This window comes from Athene cunicularia, assembly GCF_003259725.1.
Source record: "Athene cunicularia isolate RWA chromosome 1 unlocalized genomic scaffold, athCun1 chr1_part2, whole genome shotgun sequence".
Taxonomy (NCBI): Eukaryota; Metazoa; Chordata; class Aves; order Strigiformes; family Strigidae; genus Athene; species Athene cunicularia.
Window position 1 is genome coordinate 24,016,241 of NW_020799092.1, and position 17,869 is coordinate 24,034,109.

The following is a 17,869-nucleotide window of genomic DNA, read 5'->3' on the forward strand; positions in this document are numbered from 1 at the left end:
CTATGGCCATGCAGTTCCTTTTCTTTTTGAGCAATCTCAAGACAAGGAGATGGGAAGACGACCGTGGACTCCCGGCTGAGGCAGCCAGTTCTCAGAACACATTAGACATCTGCTCTCCGTGACAGTGGCAGGCATGCAGGGGGCTGAAGTCCTGTGGTTTCTTACCTGGGCTTTCTCCCCGTGAGCCTCATGTACAGGTCGTAGAGGATGGCCCATGCCTTGTCAGTGAGATATACCCAGTACTGGTTTATCAAGTAGCTGGACGTTATTTGAGCGCCGGGAGTTCGGAAGGCCTTCTCCAGCGGGTTCCTTTTGAACGTGGAGATGGCATATTGCCCTGTAAGGGAACAGGCATTTAACTTAAAAACAGGCACTTCATTTCAGTTGAGTTGGGCACAACCATACCAACCTGCTACAATAAAACCCAGGTTACAGCGCTTAACATGTTTAACCTACAGTTCTGCGGGTTGGACAAGATCATCTCATGGTCCCTTCTGGCATTAAAACTGATGATTCCATCTATTTCCTATCTGAAACACAATGTGACTGTGGACTTAATAGCGTCAGACAAAAACTTCCTTATCAAAACACCAAAAAGTAACGGAGGAAAAGCAGGCAGTTGTAGCCTGAAACGCTTCAAACCAAGGAACTGCAGTTCTGCTTTCACCTGCAGTAGGCGTAAAAGAAATTGGTAAGTGTTAACATACCTTCAGATCACTCAAAGCAAACTTTGATCTGCTAACATAAAACAAAAATGACATTTCTAATCAAATTTTCAGAAGGACTGATGTCAGAATTAGTCTGAGTCAGGGACAGGTTGCTTACACACACTGGGTGCTGCTTCTAGAGAGACTTCATTATGTCCTTTCAAACCACACGTGAGCCACAAGACTACCTCAGCCTGTTTTCAGAGGAGCTCTGAATGCACTACAGCAGCAAACTGTCTTGCATTCTTAACTGGAAAAACTAATGAGAGGGTGGTAATCTTTCATTCCTTTTGTCTGTCAAGGCACAAAGTATGTTGGGTCTGATTCTGAGCTCTTGCAATGGCACAGTGCCACAGAAGTGCCATCTAGACATTCATATCTGGGGCATTTACATATTGCAGAGGCTTAATAGAACTGCAGTAGTTGAATATAAGACTATCATCCCAGGGACTGATAAACAGATGGTGCTCCTATTCCCGAGTACCAGTGAGCTCAACAAAAAAGAATATGTGGGCTTTTTTTTTTTTACTTTAAAAAAAAATTAATTTGAGAGTTACAACATCAATCTGTGCTCATATTATAGTTTACTCTCTAAGCTTATGTTACAAATAGACAATCAGATGAGAATTTGCAAGTCGCAAGAAACATCCAGATCATCCTCAGATAATCAGATACCAATCACAATATTCAGACAGGACTCTCATGTATCTGTGGTCAGCTCATTCCTGCACTTCAAGTGGTGACATTTGCTGTACTCATTTTAAGTAACAGCAACTAGAGGAGACTTGTTAGCCACTTAGCTCCTACATTTAGATAACAAAGACTTTTAAAACAGTACAATTTAGTTTTAGTGCAAGCTCACTGTAAATTTGTGCGTCTCATACACTGAAGATCAGTTCTCCTGAAACTCATCTTACATCTGAATCGCCAGAACTGACTGCCATCCTTTATCTTTCATGTAGCCACGCTGCAATGATGTGGTTATCTTGTGGTCGTCTTGTGGGCTGTGGTATGGAAATCTTACCCTTTGCAGCACATTCTCTCAAAAATCACGGAATGGTTTGGGTTGGAAGGGACCTCAAAGATTGTCTAGTTGCAAGCCCCCTGCAATGCAGGGACACCTCCCACTAGATCAGGTTGCTCAAGGCTCCATCCAACCTGGCTCTGAACACTTCCAGGGATGGAGCATCCACAACCTCCTTGGGCAGCCTGTTCCAGTGCCTCACCACCCTCACAGTGAAAAACTTCTTCCATATATTTAGTCTAAACCTCCCCTCCCTCCGCTTCCACCCATTACCCCTCGTCCTATCATTACAGTCCCTTGTAAAAAGTCCCTCCCCAGCCTTCTCGTAGGCTCCCTTCAGGTTCTGGAAGGCCACTATGAGATCTCCCCGGAGCCTTCTGTTTTCCAGGCTGAACAAGCCCAACTCTCTCAGCCTGTGCTCATAGGAGAGGTGTTCCAGCACTCTGATCATCTTGGCAGCCCTCCTCTGGACTCGTTCTAACAGTTCTATATAATAGATATAAAATGGCAAGGATTAGCAAAAAACTCCTATTTAAACTTTCCCAGGTAGTTGGGCCTGACAGGGAGTGTGCTTGCTGGAGTGGTTTAACTGGGGATTTGGAAAGGGGTTTACTCCTGGCAGGGGAGTGGTGGTAAGCAGTTGGGAAGGAAGCTGCTGTCCTGGCAGCATCCGTGTCTGAGCAGTGCGTGAGGAGTTTCTTTCCTCTGTGTTAGCAGCACGGCCATTTACTACAATTCTACTTCAGCAGAGTCACAGCTGGCTTAAACATACAGTGAACTGCTCCCAGTTTGGAGGGGGCTGTATATCTGTACCCATTCACGTAGTTCATGGATCAGGAAAGCAACCCCTGCTTCTCCCCTTAAGGAAGCTTTTCTCCAAGAGGCACTTTAAATCCCAGTTTATTTACAAATTCTCATCTGCTTAGCAATATTAAAGTTCACTTAATTTCATTTGGTCACTTCATTTCCTAACGGAAACCTATCAGTTTAACTGGGAACCGCTGATATTTTGGAACTGTGATTTGATATTGGCTGCAGCATACATTTATAGCTCTGTTTATTCAAATCCTAATGTTAATATACAGCAGATGTTAGTATTCAGCTGTAAACTGGTTGAGAAGGTTTCCCTTTGGAAACGTGTTAAAGACATTACTGCCTTCCTTTTCTCTTTGCATTTTTGGCATCTTTGGCCAGGACAGCAAGGAAAAACTAACGGGTAAGTGGAAAATGCAGCTCTTGTCATTGCAGCTCATTGGCCATACACCAAATTCACACAAATCAGCAACACCCTTACCATCTTGGTTACTGAAAATGCAGCTGCAGTGAAGAAGATGCAGTATTATGCTGTGGTATTACTCAATGTGAGAAGCACATATGTCAAGAGCAGATGAGATATCTGCTGAAAACTCAAGAAAAATTCTGAAAGACAGGAATGAAAATGGTTTGGTTCTAAAAATGCATGTAAAAAGGCAGTGAGACCAACTTGAAAGACTTCCTGGAAAGAAGTTGGGAAAACACCAGCGTTACATAACTTGGAACTGTTAATGCTATGGGTGTTTTCTTTAGGAACCTCCCTTCTGCTGCCTTGCACTGGCAGCTCAATTGCTCTGTCTCCTAATTTCTGGAGAGTGTTCAACTTCACAAGTGTAGCAAGTCTCGTATGCTGGAAGAATTTGTTTTGGAGAGAGGGAGAAAGAATCAGACAGATGGGTCAGACAGGCAGAAAACCCCAAACTACAGACATATCACCTCTAGGAGCTACTGAAACAACTTAGCAGGTGGATGCTCTTTCCCCTCTGACCACAGCACGAAACCGCAGCAACAAATTCTACAACTCAAAGGCAGATTTAGTAAGGGGAGAATCAGACCCCAGTCTTGCCTAGGTAGACTGTCAAGCTGAATTTAAGTTTTCCCACACTGAACACTATTTTAAACCCTGCTTTAAGGTTTAGTTTTGAGCAGGAATTGCAAAACGTACTTCACAACGTCAGACTAGCAAGGCTTAAACTGCAGCACAGAAAAATAGGCTCCTTCAGATTAATACTCAGTTTTCTGACGACATTTTTGTAATAGTGGCGAAAGTAACAGCACTAATGGAATAAAGTAAGAAAAAAATCCCAAGGCTAGTCTTACTTGGAGATGAAATAAATCACTTAAAAGTTCATTTTAATACTAGAGGTTTGTATCTGGAGATCTGTAGAATAAACTGGTTTGCAATGGATGCTTAAGCATGAGCTCTTAAGTAGACTTATGTATTTTTCAAATAATTCTTCTCTATGTCTCTTCCTCCTCCCTCCCTCCAAGCTCAGCACCTCTGTACTCAAAATGTCCCCATCTCAGTCACTTCTGTTCCCTACCCAGGGCATCCTCAGCCTGCTTCAGCCTCAGTTTCTCTATTTGATCTTTTTCCTTTCCTCCTCTCTCCCTGAAAAATCCCTACTCTGTTGTGTTCACCTGGCATTCCTACAGCTGGTCCTGGTATAAGCCTCCCTAACCAGGTAGCCCACGTCCTCCCCTCTGCAAACCCCACGTTTGATTTGCACTAAAACGCTCAGTCCCACGGCAGATGACTCCCATTTCCCACCCTTGTTTCCCAGCAGCTTCCAGTCTCACTCACAACCTTCCACCTTGATGACCAGCTACGCACACAGTGCTAGTCTGGGCACCTCAGACTCCTTGAACAGCCTCTCCTTCCCTCTCCTAATCCTGTGTCTCCTCTATGTTTCTCTCAAACAGCTTCTTTTATGCTGGGGAAAAAGGAAAATTCTGAAAAAGCTGAAAAACCACTGGAGGGGAAGACCTGGCCTCAACCGTTTCAACTTGAAAAGTTTGGCAGAGCTAAACACAGTTGCAAACAGGCTTTTGCAAAGAGAAGGTGACAGCTCAGTAGCAGATGCTGCCCCACTGTGCAGGAGGGCGGGTGCACCTCAGGGGTGCAGTTTGGTCCTTCGGAGCAGGGCAGGACTACTCAGCTCTTACTTAAGAGAGATCACTGCCCTGGAAGGCCTGTTGGAAGTGCCTGCCATGAGACTGCCTGCCTAGAAGCCAAATAATAGTGAGTAGACAGAGAAAACAACGTTGAGTGGGGTGAGAAAAATCTGTCATAAAGAAGATTTTAGAATTGTGTGTATAAAGAAATTGGTAGGAGACTGAATTGAGAATTCAAACTAGATGGTTGCAGAGACAACATCCTAACGCAATAAGCCTTTCCCAAACTAATTTCTTAAACCGTGCAACATCTCTAAGGGCAAAATTTTGCTCTTCAATACTCCATCCTAATTCCTGTTTATGAATTTATACCTAATACCCCTCTGCAGCCTGCTGATCTCTGGAAAACTGTGGATGGATGCATGGGGTTGAAAGAGCTCCACAGTGTCACCCAGGGAGAGAATTTTGCCCTCAGTCCCATCATGAGCTGTTTATGCAAGCTGCTGCTGCTCTCACATGATTTCATGGCTAAATCCACAGTCATGAGCAAAGTAACAGAGTAAGATCAGTTACAATGCATTAATACATTGCTGTTTTCATCAGTAAAATTGCCCTGAAAATGGGTTAAGAAAAGCGAACCTCAGGTAGTAGTGCTGTGGTGGCTGCTGACTGAAGTAGCAGCCTGCGAAGAGCTTTACGTTTACTCCCGTGAAAAAGCCACGGAAGATCTGTCTTTACACATTATGAGGACTGTCTACATTTTCCATCATCTATGAAGCCTCACCTCTTCTCACGACTGTGACAAACCACAGAATCACAGAAATTTCACAGAATCATTCAGGTTGGAAAAGCCCCTCGGGATCATCAAGTCCAACCCTCAGCCCGACTTTACAAAGTTCTCCCCTACCCCACATCCCCCCACAGCTCATCCAAACGGCCCTTAAACACCCCCAGGGATGGGGACTGCCCCCTCCCTGGGCAGCCTGTTCCACTCTCTGACCACTCTTGCTGGGAAACATTTTTCCCTAATGTCCAGTCTGACCCTCCCCTGTGGCAGTTTCCAGCCGTTTCCTCTTGTCCTGTCCCTGATCCCCTGGGAGCAGAGCCCAGCACCAACATCTCTAGAGTGTCCTTTCAGGTAGTTGCAACCACAATGTTAAATCTCTCATAAAAAAACTGCCAGGAACTCAGTGTGATGTTCTCACCACTCAGCCAATTGCTGAAACTTCTTCCCTGATCACTCGATCAAATCTCATGTAGGACATTAGGATTTTTAGACAAGCCTTGCTCAGAAAATGCAATTACAGTCGGTCTTACAGTTTGCCAATTAGATGATGCAAAGACAAATGCAAAGCAAAGGCTGAGAGGTGAAACACCACAGTATCAATTTGCCAGCCTCCTGTAGCTAAAGCGTAAAGATATGAATTAATGCACAACAGAAAGCGAATCAGGCCCCGTCCATCTGTCCATGAATGCACTGACTGTACGCAGTAGTTCTGCTGCTTCGCTTCAGCATGAGTTTTCCACTGTAAGGGTGTCAGGATTTGCCCCCCCCTTTCTTTCACCACTGCTTCAGAAGTGCATCTACTTCCAAAAAAAAGTCAGCCATGAAAATAATTTTAATTATTCCACTGACAAAATTCATGGGCAAAAGGCAAACTCCTCTTGAAGTGCACCTGCCGTTGCAAGGTTTGCCTTCTCAAGTCCACACTAATTATTTCTGGTTAGAATTTTCTTCACAGAAAGAGGAAGAAAGGATACTCTACTCTCTTTTCACTCACTACCAACGTTCTCCAAGTGATTTCAAAGCACAAAAACCCCCCACACCCAGAAAAGGGTCCCGGTCAGGAAAGGAAGATCTCCTGTCACAGCTACGCAGAGCATCTCCTCACAGAAATAAAGAGCTGGTTCTCTGTTCCTTTTTCCACCACTTTAACACCTCGGTGCAGCAAAGCACGTACTTTGCTGCGTTGTTAAGCGATTATGCCCGCAGTGCAAACTGAATAGATGCTTTCCCGAGCTGAATGCCCTGCACCAGGAGCTTTTGCTCACAGGACCCTCACCGACTGCAATCGGGCCTCCCACGTGCAGTTTGAATGGCAGATGCTGAATGCCACCTAAATATAGGAAACCAACTTTTCAAAGCCTGGCTGAGGAATATAATTGATGTTTGACATGTTTAAATTAGACCTTACTCATTTCTCCCCAGAAGAAAGGGTTGATTCCACCTGTTGTGCAGTTGTACACCAGTATGTTTTTTGGTCTGGAAAAGAGAAAGAAGTATTATTTTAAGGTGTGAAGAAAAGCACCCAAAGCTTTATTAATGGAGCATGACAACTAACAGCCCAAGAAACAATATCAGCTCATTAAAAAAATGCAGAAGAGGTCATTTTTCACAAACCTGAAAATACAGTATAAACCATGATTTTTTAATAATATCCAGTCAGATTCTGGAGAGCGTATGAAGTTAATGGGGTTCAAGAAAAATCATCCATGTGTTGCTTATCAAAAATTATCAAAACAATAAGGAAAGCATCCATACTGTCAAGTTTCTCTTAGTATACTATAAATAACTGGCCCAAACCAACCTCAGGGACACACTATGTATTTTTCAATCATGGATATGGGTTTGTGCTACTTTTAAACTCCATTTGTTAGGGCGGTGATTACAAATCAATCCAGTTCGAAAAAATTCTTCTCATTTTAATACCATTTAGTTGGTATCTGGGCGTGGAACTAAACATAGATCATACTGGTTTAATTTATTCCTTTGATACAAGGCAAAAGTAAGTCCAACAGTTTTTGGGGTTTTTTTTGATCTAAGCCTGCCGTGCCAAGGGTGCAAGTGATGCCATCAATAACTGCATTTTTCTTACTCTGCATTAGCCATGCCAAAATGCTAAAAGAGGTGAGATCTGGCCTTGAAACGGGGGATAGGAGCTGGGCTGGTGGGTACAGCACCTCAGTGCTCCTCGGGTGCTTGTGGTGCTCAGAGCCTTTCTTCCGAGAAGGCTGCCCGTGAGGAACCTTTACTTTCAAAACTCCCATACCCGAAGGCACCAGGAGATACAACCTCTAAACCCGGAATAGGAAATCTTGAACAGCAATACTTGAAAACTGCAGTTGGACAATGCGCAGTTTCAAAGATGCTTTTTAAAAATAATGCTTTGAATCATGATATTTGACTGTGTATTATAACTTTTATTAATCCCCAGCAGACTTCTAGGGATGGTTAGGACTGATAGACGTGTGTCAAGCTCTGAATCCGTGATCTCCCGTAGAAGTCTGATAGTGTTAAACATAAAAAAGCTCAGTGGTGCTTAATGTGGGAAACTGCATTATGGAAATCAATGCAGCAACTCACTAAGGACTAGATCTGTAATATGTGCCCATATAGAAAACTCACCTAGTGCTCAGCTACACACACAGCCTGATGGAAAGTGCACTCAAGAGAAAACACAGACTTCCACTTACACCACTGGGTCAGGCCCATTAAACACCAATGAAGAGGATTTCTCCATTCTCCCGGCTTCCAGTGAAGTGTCTCTCCTTGGTGATTTTTTTTTTTTTTATTCTCCACTCTCCAGCTGAGTCAGAGACCTTGCTAGAGTGTGGAGCTTTGTAGAACTTCTGAACTATGTAGTGAAGATTGCAATTCTCTGCTAAGTTTTAGAATCTAATTTCCCTTGGTAATGTCACCTGCCCTGAAGGATACTGACTTTCTAATTAGATGATTTGAAAAAAAAAAAATAAGCCATACATGCTATTTCTCAAGACAGCAACTAAACCTGAAACTCTCTCAGAGAAATCAAATTTACAGAAGGCTCAGACTCTTAATTTTTGTATCCAGATTGCTAACCCTGGGGTCGTGCCCAGCTAGACAAAGCTTTAAATCGAGTTCCACAATTGCTCCTTTAGCCTAATAATTATTTGTGTGGGAACCAGATTAAAACCATGTATCTTTCTCCAATGAAAAGTCAGAAAAAATGGCACTTCTCCTTTCATGGCCAGAGCCAGGAAAACTACCTGTGTGCTGATCATCAGCATGTGTTCATCTCCTTTTCCAGCTCTATGCACAGGGTGTAGCCCTTTTCATCTGGAGGCTCTCAGTGGGTGGGTGTGTAAGGGGAAGCTGTATTTATTTTTCCCAGATCATTCTGCTTTGCCTGTTGCTGATGGAAAGGGATAAAACCGTGAGAAAAATAAATCTGAAAAGCTGGTGAGCTTCCTCTTAAGATCATTTTAGGATCCCTGTATTTCGGTTACTGGATGCAGCTTTTTTCCACCCTCAGCTCAGAGGGTTTACTTTGTCTTTCAGAGTTAAATTATTTCTGCCTTTTATTTGCCTGGTACTGATTTCTGCATAAACCTCCAGAATAATTAATGTGGTTTACTTTGCAGCACTTCCCACTTCACGATTAAAGGTCAGAGCCAGAGGTTCACAGGAAAAGATCTTAAATCCTCAATGTCACTTATACATACACTTCTCAACAATCCAAAGAATGGGATTTTTTTTTTTTAGATTGTCTCTATATGAGCCTATAATATAATTATACTGTGTGGGGTTTTCCAAGGAAAACACGCAGAACATTTTCACTGAGAAAACTCTAAAAGCCACTTGAAAAGCCACTCAGTGCAGCTGCCTGAGAAAGGAGACCCAAAAAACGGCCGCTGTGAAGCTGCAGTAAGGCCTCTGGCCTTCAGAAAAGTGATTTCTGAGAGACAGACTTGTCAGCTGAGCCTACGCTGTACTGGGAAACAGGTCTCACGTGTAGCTTTGGAGATTGCCTAACTCTAAAGCCTGCCTTTATTTCTTCTGCTCTGCTCTTAGTCCTTGTCAACCGAGGGGAGAAAATGTGAAAATGACTCGACCAGGCTCTTGCACAGATTTTTCAATTAGGTTCTGGTTCCCTCCAAAGTCCTAGTGCGGGCAGTCAATGCCCAAGCCTGGCAGAAAGAGCCCGAGCCTCCCCACCTGTGCACAGCGGTGTACCACCCAGCGGCGAGGGTGAGGTTGACGGTGATGTCTACTGGAATCATATCTGCCACTGCTTCGTTGTTGGCGATGACAGTCCGCAGAATCCCTTTGCCCGCCTGTGGGAGAAAGGGAAACCGTCACTGATGCCAGGCCACGGTAAGATTTCATCAGCTTGGATTGAGGACAGACCGTCACATTAGCACTTTCCAAGCCTGGCACCTGCTGCAGAAGAGTATTTGGTTTCTGTGAAAACAAAGATGGATCTTACATGGACCCCGTTGTTCTGCATTTTCAGAGGAAGTCTAAAACATGATGATGTCTGTGCTGTGTATAAGGAGAAAATCTGTGACTCTTATTTAACTCAATATAAAAGAAATACCTTGAGAAAGAAACAGATTTAAATTTACTGAGGTAAAATGCCCAGTAATACCTGAAGTTACATTTTCTTAAATGACACGGGCAGACAGAGGTCCGAGTGTCCCTCACAGACAGTTGTCATTTTGGAAATGGCACCAATAGGCTTTCTGAAAAGCCTCCTCCCTTTCCTTTGGATGTATTCAGGCCCTCCCTTTTTCCAAAGGTGTGTCCGTTACAGTCAAGATACAGTCAAGACATTGCCCCTGCTCTGAAGAGCTCACCACCCAACAAAACTCAGGGAATGAATGAGTGAAAATACAAAGTACTGACGACCAACGAGAAGAGGTGGGCAAGAACAGATTTTCATTTTGCTTTGGTTGGAAGTGCATTTTCTAGGGGATCGGGCTCCCCAAAGTATATACATTCAACCTGAATATATATATATATATATATATATGTATATATATATATAAAATTGGTTTTCCTGATGACCTTTGGTTGATTGGAGGTTCCACAGGAGAGACATGGCAACAGACAGCAATAACATGGCAGACTGAATCAGAGAGGACAATTCAGCAATACAGAAACGTGGAGGTGAAAGGGGGTAAAAGAACTTCACCTAGCGTGTCAGGTATGAGGGCTAAACAGAGCAAATAAAAAAAGAAACCCCCAATGTCAGAGTCAAGGTCGCAATCAAGTTATGGAGCACGCGGGAAATAAAATGCAATGAATTTGGGTTTGATGCAGAAACTGAGGAGCCAGTGAAAAAGCTGGGAGGATGTAAAAGCGCTAGTGAAACAAGGAAGGAAGAAAGCTCTTGTAATTTAGATCCATGAAAAAACAGAGGGAAGGGCTGAGTGAAGGGGAAAAGGAATATGCTCTACAGATCCATGAATATTTAGAAGTTCAGGCAAAGGAATTTTTTTTTTTCTTCTTCTTTTCTTCCAACTTGAGAGTCCCATTTCACAATGAAATAGCTCTCCAGCTGCAAAAGATGAAGTTTTACTACAGCAACTAAACAAGAAGTGCCTAGTCGTGCAAAACCCCTTGCTTGCAGTCTGAGGAGAAGGAAGATGTGATGCCAAAAGCATTTAAGACTTGATATAAACTTGTAAAGCACATGCCATTGTCTGCTGCTCGTTGCTGGATTTTAAGGGATACTGCATCCCCTGTTTGGGAGGTGTTTATCTGGGGTTTTTTTGTCCTGTCCCCTTCTATAATCAGATGGGTTTGTTACATTTCACAGCTTGCAAGTAAGGGGAAATACCACTTACGGCTGAATTAATTTTCATAAGCCTTAGCTCCCGAGCAGTTACATCTCATCCTTGGTGCAGCTGGCAGAGAGATCACAGGGTCAAACACAGGCAACGGTGTAAGCTTCACCACACGACTCCATCCTCCTCAAAGCCATGGCACGCAGCTAACCTCTGCTGCCCTAAGCTGAACCACAGTGATGCTTAGACATGAAAACCTCAACTTGCAACACCACTATGTTGGTTTTTTTTTTTTTTTTTGCTGTTGTTCCCACTACTGATTTTCCAAGGGGGGAAAAAAAAAGCAAAAAGAACCAAAGCAGCAAATCCAGCTCAGCCATGAATTTTCCACTGCTGTGAACACATGCCCACTAGAAACCGCTCTGTGACCAGCTACCACATTTTCACAGGTACTCTAAAGGACCTTTTTGACGTTTCCAAAACTATGACGTTCGATGGATGTGCTGCAAACATGCCGGTATTCAGAGCAGCACGTGATGGTCATATACCCATGAATGAATTAGAGATTTCATATATTGTATATTTAATAAAGACTTCAGGTTTAGGTGTTTTAAGTTACTTTTTACATTAGAAATTATTTGGTACTTCTTTGTCAGGTATGGCTTGATTTCTATTTATAGTTGCTGACTTTTTTCTCTTTAGTAAAATAGAAGCTACTGTAGCTGAAGCCTCCAAAATAATTTCCCAGTCTGAGTCTGATTTTTCTGGACAGCCTCCCAGTTGAAGTGCTTTGGGGCCAGTCACTGTCCAGAACATGAATTAAACCACGGTTCTGCCCTACAGCTTCACTGCCTTGCAGGGAAGAAGGTCTTTACACGTAATACAGGACAGCGAGACAAAATGCTTCAATTACAGTCCAGCGGAAATGTAAGTAATTTCATTTTGGTTTTCAATCAACAAAGCTTCTCCCCACAGCAGCTGGAGCAACTGTTGGCAAAAGAAACAATTAGACTATCAAGAACAACTTGAACTCCCATATTTCATGAATATTTAATATATCTATTAGTGGAATGAAATCATCAGACTCAAATATTGTAGTGGTGACTGAGGGGGGAAAAAAAAAAAGCCAAACAACAACTCTGCAAGTTTTGGGGTTCAGCTTCTGCCCAGATGATCCCAAAGATCATCTGAATCAAATCTGAATCTGGGGGCCGTCCATATAGGATGAGCTTGGGTTAGAAATGGTAAATGAATATTTTAGTATAGGGAGGACTTTAAAAAAAATACACAAACACCCAAACACTTCCCTTTTGCTTTTTCCATCCTCAATTAAGGCTAATAAAGCTACTTGACTAATAAACACACTTTGAAATACAGTTGGCTGAGACAGCTGGTTGTAATCACACAACTTCCAGATAATCAAACTAACGTGTAGCTCACGCGGTCAAGGGTTAATTTTCAGACAGGATTTACTAATCGACCATATCCAAGCACATTAATTCAAACCATGTATTTTTTTTTTCCCCCCCTCAGAAGACCAAAACTCTCTTGGGCTCCCTAATAATAAATACCTATCAATTCCAGAAAACTAGTACCAGTCCAGCTAAGTTCAGCAGCCACTGGAGATGGCACAAGACAAATACTGTCTGTCAGCACTGGCAAGTCTCCCCTCGCTTCTCCACATCACGGAGTCTCTGCTCCTGAGCCAGCACCGCTGCCCGTGCAGCCAAAGAGCCAACAATCCGGTCTCTACACCCTGCACCTCTTGTCATTGCTCATTGTCTTTTTCTCGGTTAAGCCTCAATATAGTTATGTATAAAATCATCATATTACAGCACCACAGCTCCGTGCAGACGACAAGAATTTCATTGTCTCTTTAATCCTATGCTGAAAAACCTCACAGCTTCAATCCTGAACCAAAAAAATATCATTTCTATTTCAAAAGTATTTCAGTACAAGTCAAAGCTTTTCTATAAAAGGGGAAGTTATTTACTACAATGACCCTAGAATCTCAAAATCTTGACTTTCCATAGAGTTAATTTGGAGATAAAGATACAGGCTGGCATCTGTGTGTGAAACCTAGCCTGAGTGAAACCACCATTAGGTTTGTGGTTGCAATCAGTAAGGCTAGAAATTTCTTGAAGAACAGAAAATATTAGTTATTAGAACAGAAAATATCAGTATGAGTGGCAAAGGATAAGCATATAAAATATATGCAAGCTCTAGTGTAAGTTTCTAAAGCAGATACTATAAAAAAAAAAAAAAGAGACTGATGCATGGGCAAAGTTTCCAAATACTTAATCATTAGGTGTTTTATACCTGTTGGCAGATGAAAAGAAAAAAAAAAAAAAAAAAAACAAAAAACCTCACAGATAACATCACAAAAGTTAGAACCTGTCACATGAAAATGTAAGAAGTGGATGTGCAAAATTAGGGAACTTTCTTTACCGTGGTGATGACAAGATGTCATAAAAGAATACAGAAAACACCACAAGATGCTGGGACTAGAGCAGAGAGGTGGTACAAGCTTGATGAGCAGTCAGCAATGAGTAAAAGGCAGATAATTATTTGAGAGCTAACGACACTTCATGAACACAAATGACGCATTTAGGGGCTTTTGAATTACTCTGAAAATATTCTTAAAAGTGTAACCAGGGTTTCAGATAACAGCATTAGCTGGGATACACCCACTAATTTCACCAACCCTGTGGATTCCAGAAGTGACTGTAACAGTTCCTATTTATGCTCTACTTCAGGTATAGACGAGCTTTTGAAACAAAACGGTATTTGGATTTTTCTCTGCTCTCCTATGATTGTAAACTACTAATCCTTTTATACGCCGCACCACGCTGATTACAATATAGTTCTTACAAAGTAATCAAGTTGGATAAATCATACATGAACAAAAATATCTGCCCATAGCTATACAGCATTGTGCATTGACAAAGAGAAAAAAAAAAAAAAAAAAAAAAAAGCAAAAAAGCCAGGAGAAAAGGTATGCAACTTTTCCGTTTTCATATGGTAAATTGTAATGGTTGTTTTTATGTTACAGGGAATATTTGATCAAGTTATTAATGATTTATCTTGTGGGTTTGTTCCTCACAGTAGTTATTAACACTGGTGTAAAACGGGAGTATAGTGAATTATCCACGTGACTGGCGGAGTCTGCGTTGACGGTCATACACATTATTTAGGTGTGCTCTGCACTTAAGAGAAATCCTGTATAAAGCAACGGCGTGAGACCCATTTTTTGTTATTGTGAAGTGGCCACAAACTCCAGCAGTGGATTTAGGAGTAATACACGCGAAGATAAATGAAAGGATAAATAATGCTTCCTCGTCTTGATGGTACCGTAATCTGGGTTGGAAAATTCCCTTATAAGAATCAGGCTTTGACGTTTGTTAATTATCCTAGTTTCAAGGATGTATCTTTTGCCTTTTCTTTGAAAATTTGGCTGAATTTGTCCAAAACTTGATTTTTTTTTTATTTTCTTAGAGTTTTTAGAAACTGCAATTCACATTCAGTGAACCAGCAGCACGAATACTCTTTCCACGTCCTTTTTTTGAGCACAGCACAACTAGACAGTCTTCTGGGTCCTACAGGCATACGGATGTATGGCGAGTGTGCGACATCTTTCTACCAGATTCAGAAAAATCCTATGATCCCGTTTTGCACACAATTTCTAAGTGGGGCTATAGAGTAACTTTAGAGTTGCTATTTCAGTAACTCTGCTTTTAAGGGAAGCTTAAATAGTAACTAGACATACCGCAATCAATATTCCGCTTGTCCCGTTGAAGCTGTCAATCCAACCCTGCAAAAAAAAGAAGAATGATTACTATTTCTTTCAATGACACGTTGCTTGCACAGGCTTTGAAATGATGAAAAGGCTGTAATGCTGTGGTGTAGACAGAGATGCAACAAGACACCAGTTAAGATGGATGCCAGCCTCCCTGGAACAGCTGCCAGGAAGCTAACCCGTACGAAGTACCTAATTGATTTTCAATAGGGGATGTATTGTCTGATACCTCATTCCGTCTGCAAATTACCCATCAACAACAGAATCTAATCTTGTTTTTAGAAACTGCTTCTTTCCTGTAATAACCTGGCTACAGGAATAAACTCTGGCTTTGAACACTACAGTGCCTTGGTGCTGTCACACTTGCTGAAAACAGTCCGCGTGTTATTTACCCTCTGACATACAACGTGCAGATGTCGCTGAGACTGATTCGGTTACTCCAGCTAATTTATAAGCCAAAGAAGGAAAAAAAAAACCAACCAAAAACCAAAACCCATTTTACTTCTGAATCCCATCCTGCTTCAGGTCAGGGAAACTGCCACTTGTGGGAGCTGGAGTTAAGAGCAGTGATGAACTGTGTGATGTGACACGGGTTATGACACCTAACAGAGTTCACTCTGTCTTTCCAAGACGGGCAGCTTGGCCCAGAGCCTTAGCTATATCTCAGCCATCTTTGGCATGCTTCAAGCTGCAGGAAAGCCAAAGGTGACTTTATGCTGACTTTCCCATTTGGCTGCAATGTTAGGGTACATTATTCCTACCAGTATATTTAGCTTAGTGAATTATTTCAGTCCAGAAGTACAGCTGCGTGGCTGACATATGTATCTGCAACAGGCCCATACAAGTGTGAATCCAGTGAATTCAGTGACTGCCAACGTAAGACAGAGATACTAGGTAGCTGCAAAAACATCATCAAATGCATTCAAGGACCATGAGAGGTCCAGGGTGCCCATCAGGACCTCATTAATGGGCTGACTAGACCATGGAAAGACTTGAACCAGGATGCATCAGGACTATGACTGACCCTCTTGTGTTTCCCCAGCTAGTACAGAAACTCCCTCGTGCGTCTGTCTGGGCATGATCCTCTGTGTGTAAGACTGTCAGCTGCAAGTCCAGGATTTTGCACCATTATTATCCCAGCTCTTGTTATTATTGCTTAAATACGTTCTTTTCACTTGGAGACAAGAGTCTTTCCTGAAGACGCTGAATAAGTTTGGCTGTTCTACTCCAGCACAGGTCCTCCACCTCTTCCATATGCTTCCCTATGAACTGGAGTACCTGTTTCTCAAGTGCTACAAGTTCCTGACAGTACTGCAGCTACAGCTGTATCAAAGGGCTCTCGGTAGGGATTTGCTATGTATTCATGCTTACTGGGAAAGGCTCATGCCAGCTAGCTCCCACGATGGATGGCCTGATGATAGCAATGTTCAAGTTTCCTTTCTCTTGCTGAATCACGTATTCTGACAAGGCTTTGCTGTAGGTGTAAGTGTTGGGCCATTCCCCAAGCAGCTTGGGTGTGATGTCTTGAATGATAGATTCATCCAACCACCTACAGGAAACAAGGAGAATGTCATTATCTGCCGTGCAGAGAGAAGAGATTGAGGCAAAAAAGACCAGTAAGACAGGAATCCTCACCTGAAACAAAGGATAAGGAAGATATAAGGACTATTTAAGACAAAGCAAGGAGCAACTTGTTTGGATTTAGAACAGCTCTGTGTGACAGAGGTTACTTCTGTCATCAAAATGAAAAATAACTCGGTGAGCTTCATGCTATGATGTCCAACTCAACTCCAGGTATTACACAGCCTCATCCTAAAGCAGTCTCTTGTGTACTTTATGCTGCACTGCAATCTGTAACGTAGATACAGCCATGGTCTACAGACTGACGGAGCTTTCCAACCTTGTACTCTCACTAGGAACCACTCAGCCTTATCCATCAGAGTCCCTATATACTCCCAAGTATGCTTCAGGAGATTCCTGGTAACCTTGAGTTACTGAGTTGAGTAGCAATACAAAGGTCTCAAAAGCTGGAAAAATATGCTACAGAGATATTATTCCAGCAGCACTGTTTACAATGTTAGATGCTTCTTCCTACTGTTTTTCACTGGTTCATGTAGGAAATTAAGAAAATGTTAGTGCTAGCTGCTTAAAAATGAAAAAAACCCAACCCAAACCCAAAAACAAACCCCCAAAAGACACCGTTAACTTGTTGGTTTTTTTTTTTTTTGTTTGTTTGGGTTTTTTTTTTAGGTATTCAAGTATCTAATCCATCAGCAGTAGTTACATATATACCCTTAAAAGAGTGTCCTTCGCTACTGTGGTGCCGCAGCTCAAAGGCTCTTCCCTGGCACATCATCAAGGTTTCACCGGTCCTGACAGCGTTTGGGTCTAAAGGACAGGAACTGGCTGTACTTCCAGTGCCCTTCCACACCGCTGCCAATCCCCAACAGGCTTTCAGCGCTCTGGTGTTACACCACAGATTCCAAGATTAACTCCTATAATCCAATTTGTAATTAAGTTAATGGACTTATTGCTCAGACTGACCAGGTGTTGCTCTTCTTAGGGGCACTGCAAGGATACTGGTTCCTACAGATCCTTGCTTCACCCCTCCTCATCTTGAATTTCAGAAACTGGTGGAGGTCAAGGGGAGAGGAATGGGGACGGTCACACCTGGAGAATTACTTGATCATGTCAACTTAAACGTGCAAACACCTGATAGCTCAGGTGGCACACTGCTTTTCAGATGGCTCTCATTAGACACAGATGGAAATATTACAGGAAAAGTGCTGCACGAGAAAACATTTATTCACTGAAGCTACAAAACAGTTTGCAGGGGAGGGTTGAATTCAGTGAATCAGTTTTGGA

The 17,869-nt window shown here is 42.4% G+C and overlaps 1 protein-coding gene across 3 annotated transcripts in view; it reads right to left on the reverse strand.

Moving 5' to 3' along the window:
• The window catches only part of FAR2 (fatty acyl-CoA reductase 2), a 151,304-nt gene that overhangs the window by 12,770 nt on the left and 120,665 nt on the right, over positions 1–17,869 (reverse strand). For all 3 annotated transcript variants that reach the window (XM_026867158.1, XM_026867167.1, XM_026867173.1), the window contains exons 5-9: positions 16,376–16,553; positions 14,975–15,019; positions 9,635–9,753; positions 6,855–6,922; positions 166–337 (exon numbers count right to left, since the gene is read on the reverse strand). In XM_026867158.1, the coding sequence (XP_026722959.1) occupies positions 166–337; positions 6,855–6,922; positions 9,635–9,753; positions 14,975–15,019; positions 16,376–16,553 (582 nt within the window). The remainder of the gene's footprint in view (positions 1–165; positions 338–6,854; positions 6,923–9,634; positions 9,754–14,974; positions 15,020–16,375; positions 16,554–17,869) is intronic.